The sequence below is a fragment of the Mustela nigripes genome, chromosome 4, assembly GCF_022355385.1.
Source record: "Mustela nigripes isolate SB6536 chromosome 4, MUSNIG.SB6536, whole genome shotgun sequence".
Taxonomy (NCBI): domain Eukaryota; kingdom Metazoa; phylum Chordata; class Mammalia; order Carnivora; family Mustelidae; genus Mustela; species Mustela nigripes.
Window position 1 is genome coordinate 105,364,357 of NC_081560.1, and position 6,745 is coordinate 105,371,101.

Genomic DNA, 6,745 nt, shown 5'->3' on the forward strand with positions numbered 1-6,745 from the left:
AGAGAGAGAGAGAGAAAGAGATTAGTAAATATCTGAAATAATGTTTACACCTAGAGAGATATAAACACTTAAAAAAAAGATTAGTTTTTAAAATGTTATTTGAGAGACGGAGAGGGGAGAGCACAGAAGCAGTGTGAGAGGGAGAAGCAGAGTCCCTGTTGAGCAGGGAGCCCAACATGGGACTTGATCCCAGGATCCTGGAGATCATGACCTGAGCTGAAACTAAGAGACGCTCAAACTGACTGAGTCATCCAGGTGCCCCTAAGAACTTCTTAAAAATAGCTGTCAAATGTCACTTGATATCTTCAACATGTTTCAGAAATCCTCAAACAATATATGGTCTTATTTTTTAAAGAATTTAAGTAATCTCTAAATCCAGTGCGGGGCTTGAAGATCAAGAACCACATGCTTTTCTGACTGAGTCAGCCAGGTGCCCCAGGATATGATCTCTGACTTCATATTTGTTGCTTAATTACTTAATGTTCTGTTAACTTTTTTTTTAATATTTTATTTTTAAACAATCTCTATATCCAACGTGGGGCCAGAACTCATAACCCTGAGATCCAGAGTCAGATGTTCCAACAGAGCCAGCCAGGCTTACCTTTCGATGAACTTGAAGGAGGTTGTGAGATCACAGTAGAGTATTTTATCAATCTCTGGAAAGACTTATCTTCTATTCTCTGAGTATGTCTATCTTTTAGAGAAAAGAAGGCACCTCATACAACTTTGTATTTTAGCCAAGAAAGTGTTGAGAAATCCTTTCCTGTTCTCCTATGCTTAGGTGCTGGAGCAAAAGCTTGAATCTTAATCTTGTCTGTGCTAGACTAAGAATATTGCTACAAGGTAATAGAGAAGTCAGTGGTTCCAGTGTTTATTCCTATTTGAATACGTGAAACAAAACTGGTTTAGAAATAACCTGGCACATGGTTAGACACCACTACTGACTCCTAACTATGTGGAAAAACCAGGTACTTGAGCATGAAATGTATTTTTTATTTTCCATGGAATTGTATGTCCTTGCCTTTAACATAAAACTGAAATGAATTTTATGGGGCGCCTGGTTGGCTCAGTTGGAGAAGCATGTGGCTCTTGATCTGGGGGCTGTGAGCTCCAGCACATGCTGGGTGTGGAGATTATGTGTGAATAAAACAAAAACAAAAACAAAAATGAATTTTATTATTTTGTTTTTAATCATCAGTATAAACATTTCTTCAGTTTCTTACACTTATAGTCTCTTAATTTCAGTATATATTTCTATATACTTACGTGTGTCTATTTACAATGTTATCCACTACATTATTTATGGTAACTTTGGTCTGATAAGTTGGTGGTAAGGCCCTAACCACTTGATGGTGACAAAAGCAGGAATGCAGGGTTAGGTCCTTACAAAATGTGTTTGATTCTTTTTCACTTTTGCTAAGGAGTCTGAAAAATGCTTTATTTTGATCAGAAACTTGAAAATGACAATGCCAACTCAAGTCTCTGAGCGTATCTTAAATGACAAAAAATTACCAGTGACAAAGAAAAAGCTCTTATTACATTTAATAGTATTAATTTTGAAGATATTGCACATTTCCATGAAGGATAACCTACAAATGATGTGTTCAGTGTAGAAACTGGTACAAATTTTGGTTAGTTTGTTAAAAAAACAAAATGTTCTAAGACATGTTATGAACATTACTTTCATCAAAAAAGTGAAGAGAATTTTTACAGTTGTTTGAGGTGCTGTAATATGTCGAGTGATATTCCCAGCTGTTTTACTAAACCGGCTGTCTGTTCTAAAATCCAAGTGAGGCTTGGGTTTTCAGTATGTTCATGCTCCCGTATTCCACAACATTCTAAAGATGAACAATCTGCCTCACTAAGGCTCTTGCTGCAGTTTTTGTGAAGCTCAGCGTTATTTTCACAGAGTCTTTTATCTTTAGCTTCATCCATCTTTTTCTCGGCTGGAGCTATGTGACAAAGGTCCATATCCTCAATAGAGTCCAATAAATCTACAACGTGGGGTGGAGAAGTGATTGATTTTAGATGTTTGAGCACATACTCTTCACACTGGCCAACTGCATCCAGAAGATTGTTTATTTTACTGATCAGAACTGAACCATTATCATGAAGGTGACACCAGGAGAGCAAGGCACTGAATGAAAATATAAACGAGTTAATTAGGAAAAAAATGAAACAATTACAGGCTTTTCAAATTCTTATGCTAAACCCTACACGTTTCTTTTCCAGATAACACAATGCAAAAATGATTCAATAATAATGCAAGTCAAAATCAGGAAAGTAATGATGCTAAAACAGCTTTTAATATATATTAAAGATTTATCTTTTGATAAAAATTAAACTGGAAGTAATCATATAAACTGCTTATAATTCCTAACACCACCTTCACAACTCCACATCCGCTTTTCTTAATTTTAGATTTTTTCTTTATGACTGTGTTGCTTCCGCTGAAGAGGGATGCAACTCAGAGGAAGAGATAACAAAAATCAGTTTCTCCTTGAAGGACATCACATGGCTTCCAGACTAGTGATTCTCAGACTTGGAGAGTCTGAGCGGCTCTTAGAACTGTCAAGGCCTAGGTCACATCCCAGACCAATGAAATCAGAATCTCTGGGGGTATTATTTTTTTAAAGCTTTCTAGCTGATATCAAGGTACAGCCAACATTGAAAACAACTCCTCTAAGCATATAGTTACTTGCCATCAAAACTAAAGGGTAGAAAAAAAAGTTCTGAGGCAACTTCTCTTTCCTGACTTTGTTATAATCACTGTTGAATTAACTAATCATCTTCTTGGAGAAGGTTAAGAATTTGGGACGCCTGGATGGCTCAGTCGGTTGAGCATATGATTCTGGCATGGGTCGTGATCCCAAGGTCCCGGGATCAAGTCCCACATCGTTCTCCATGTGCCTTCTGTTCCCTGCTTGTGCACGTGCTCTGACAAATAAATAAAATCTTAAAAAAAAAGTAAGAATTCTTCTAGCCTTTTTCTACTACAGACAACACTTTAGTTTTCCGACATTTTAGATTGTTCAGGTAACCAAGACATAAAATAATGGTTACTGAGAAAAGTAATCCTGTCTTTTTTTTTTTTTTTCAAAGAGAGGGAGAGAGAGGTGGGGGGAGAGGCAGAGAGGGAGAGTGAGAATCCTAAGCAGACTCCATGCCCAGGGCCCACCCTGACTTGGGGCTCAGTCTCACAACCCTGAGATCATGACCTGAGCAGAAATCAAGACTTGGACACCTAACTGACCCAGCCACCCAGCCACTTCAGGTGCACTGAAGAATAATCATGTTTTAAAAATGGGATCAAGTGATATACAAAATTTAGTAATAAACTTTCTGAGCTTGGAAAATATTTAACTTGATGTAAAATGAATACTTGATCATTTTCCTACTGGAGACTTATAAATTCCGATTTCTGACAGCTGAATTTTCTAAAACCTCAAACAATGAATTTTTTTGTTTTGATAACTTTTATTTCCTACCCTTTTTAAAATCAGTGATTCTTTGAACCATTTTGTTTTTTTGTTTGTTTTCTACAGAGGACAATTTAAAAGGTATGTGTCATACCTTCTAGTGTCAAAGTGTCAAAGATGACAAGTCTGTCATGCTCCTAGCTCTTTCTGTCATTTGACCACTTGGCTCTGATATATGCTGTTATTACTATGGAATCTTGACAAGTGTTCAGTGTTCAGCACTAAAGTAAATGGAATCATTTTTCTCTCTATTACCAGTTACAATTTTCATCACTTCTAGTCTAGAAGTCTGTTATACTGTGTTCTGCCACATGTGCAAGATTAAAAGCTTTATTCAAAACCTGAAAATCTTTTAAGTTACTTTGAGATACAAATTAGTGGTAGTTCAGGCAGCAAAAGACATACACCTTCCTAGCATTTCTTTGCAATAAAGGACAATACCTTTATTATTGTCCTTTATTAAAGTGGATGGACTTGTTAAAGTTCACATATTAAAGTGGATGAACTTGTGATTTTGACTTTTTGAAGGCAATATTATTCTATGCTCTGCAGTACTCTTTTGTGGATTTAACACTAGAAAAAGTACTTCAGTTTAACTGCTTTATTTTTATGTACTAGTTTTATAAATGTCCTCCGGTCGTACTGGGGTTGAAATGACTCAGCATTTAAGTTTTAAAAATTACCTCAATGTTCCTCGGAGTTGTCCATAGTTTATAATGATTTTGGCACCTTCCTTGTAACCTTGGTTGAAGCCTTGTTGAAGAGTAACTGCTTTGCCGGCATCTATTCCATCTCTATAGCCTTCCTAAAAATAAGTAATGAGGAGCTGCAGCTGTCATTCACACCAAGGAAACCACTGTAGGTTTTTCTAGAAAGTCACAGAACCAACTTGGAAAGTTGATGAAACAGGCCTTTGCTACTTACTATTTAACATAATGGTTCTACAGCTGATGACACAGCCACACAACCAAAGCAGGCTATGCCTCTCGTAAAGGTTTATTACTGGCATATCCCACTTTTGAAGTCGACTTATTTGGCACATTTAAAACTACCGATTCTTACACAGCTTTAAAAGCCTTGTGCTAACAACGCCTTCACGGAAAGGATACAGGGGGAGCTGCGTGTCTGGCCCCGGGCAACACTGACTGGGGGGGGGGGGGGGGGGGGGCGAGAAGGCAGGGCAGTGAATAGGTTAACCAAGGTCTTCAATAATCAGCTCAAGCAGGGAAAGAGGAATTGTGTTAGCAAAAAAGATGGGAAGTGTGGTTTTAGAAATTTTGCTTGATACTTAAATAAACTGCGCATTTTCTGTCGGCAGGGATTGTGTCCTGCATCTCCCGTGGCGCCACAGCACTGCAAGATGATCGCGGCTTACTGGTCTAACCCCCCCACATAAAGCACTTCTGAAACAGAGGGCGCGGTTGTCGGGCTGAAGCAAACACCTTACTGAAGCGCACAAGCGCGGATCAGGGGCAACAGAAGGCTGGCCAGGCTTCCAGGTGGGAGCGGGCCTCACCGTGCGCACTCAGCTCGGAGCGCTGCAGCGGGAACTGAGTGTGTGGTATTGCGCTTCGTTTCACTGAACGGTGAGACCGAGTAGATACGGGTAGCTCACACCCAGCGAATAAAAATCCGACTCCGGGTACCTTCCCCCAGCCCCCAGTATTCCCCAGAGGCTTTCCTTTATTGCTCTTCGACTTTCCTAAGTTCATTTCTCCCATAAGTCTCGGTTAAGGACGTTCCTAACCTCAGGGTCTTCACTCACTCGAGCACCATGCGCACACGTCCTTCCACAGCCACAGTTAGTTTAGTCAGTACAGTCAGGGTCTGTGTTTCTCCCCCAGCCTCTCCGCGATCCTCGTCAACGTCTACACCTGCTTCATTCTGTCTGTTCCCGCGTCTAGCGTGCCCGCGGCTTCACACGCTTTAGAGCGGAACATCCCAGCAGGATCGGGGTGGCAGAGGTAGGGAGGGCAGCGCCGGGCCAGGCTGGGACCTCGCCGGCCTCTCCTCTCGCGACACTGCCTCCCTACAGCTCCGTGCCCCTCTCCCCGCAATCCGGCATAGGTCCCCCGCACCCGCCGCGCAGCTTTACTTTGACGCGTCTCTGCATGTGGCTCCGCCATTCCCGCTGCACCAGGAGCGACTCGTCCGCTTCCTCGTCAAACACGTCCCCCTCCTCTCCGGGACCCCCGACCAAGCGAGGCCTTTGAACCCACGACATCACCGAGGCAACCGCAGGGCTGCCGGGCGCCGGAAGCGTCAGCAACTTCTTCCGGTCCGAGGGGCGGGTCGAAGGCTGCGAGTCGGGCTAGCCCAGCGTCTGCTACTGCGCATGCGTGTGTGATGCCGGTGAGGCCGGTGAGGCCGGTGTTGCCGGCTGAGACTCGGCAGCGGCTCTTCCTCGCTGGTGTGTGGGGCTCCCTCCGTGGACCCGGTGTGTCGCCGAGTGCCTGTTGTGGGCGAGAAGGGTGGCTTCCTCGCCGGGTCCGTCCGAGCTTGAGCTCTGCGGAGGGCAGCCGGAACGCTAGTGAAACTTTGCATCCCAGCCGCGGTGTTGCGGGGTTTGGAGCCCCGCACCTTGGGAAGGCCGTTCCAGGTCGTTCGGGGGATGGGCGGTTACCGGCCAAGGTCGCGGTCTCTCTTAGAAGCCCCCCTCAGTACATTTTAGGGATTTGACAGCCGATGCTTTCTAACTGTGAGAAGCAGAGGACAAGGAGAGGCGAGAAGCGGCCCCTGCGGCCCCTGCGGCCATTTTGAGATCAGCACACACCAGGAGCACACGTACGGGAGGGCTCGTTCCCCGTGGGTTCGCGGGGTCCTTCCCGGCTCCTGTTGCTTCCGGATGCCCTGTGGGCTGGGCGAGGGCGGGGACTGTCTGTCTGCATGCACGGAGCGCTGCGTGGTTCTGACAGGCGTTAGATGAAGAAACAGACGGTCCTGAACGGACGGACGCCAGTCGTATCGCTGTTTGGGTTTTTGTGTGGTCGCGGTGGTTTGTGTATTTTCGGTTCTGTGCCGGGCTCCGTCGTAGCTTCTGGGACACGTCCGTGAGCGGCAGCTAGAGCTCAGCGGCTCTGCGCCGTCTTCCAGTCCCGTAGAGCTGCCAAGATGAGCAGTAAGCGCTGTACACGTAAAGTACATAGTCCGTTAGGAGAACATCAAGGACACATGCTATGAAAAATAAAGTAAGGGGACCCATGATCGTGTGTGTGAGGGTGGGTGGGCGATTTTGTTGAAAATTTTATAAATGCTCAGAATTTTGC

The 6,745-nt window shown here is 44.1% G+C and overlaps 1 protein-coding gene across 1 annotated transcript; it reads right to left on the reverse strand.

The window, feature by feature from the left end:
- Positions 1-1,157: 1,157 nt before the first annotated feature.
- Positions 1,158-6,254, reverse strand: YAE1 (YAE1 maturation factor of ABCE1). Its single transcript, XM_059397242.1, has 3 exons — positions 5,575-6,254; positions 4,163-4,284; positions 1,158-2,137 (listed from the first exon to the last, which is right to left on the reverse strand). Exons 1-3 carry the CDS (start codon positions 5,701-5,703, stop codon positions 1,708-1,710), a joined length of 681 nt encoding a protein of 226 aa, XP_059253225.1. The 5' UTR covers positions 5,704-6,254; the 3' UTR covers positions 1,158-1,707.
- Between the last annotated feature and the right edge of the window lie 491 nt (positions 6,255-6,745).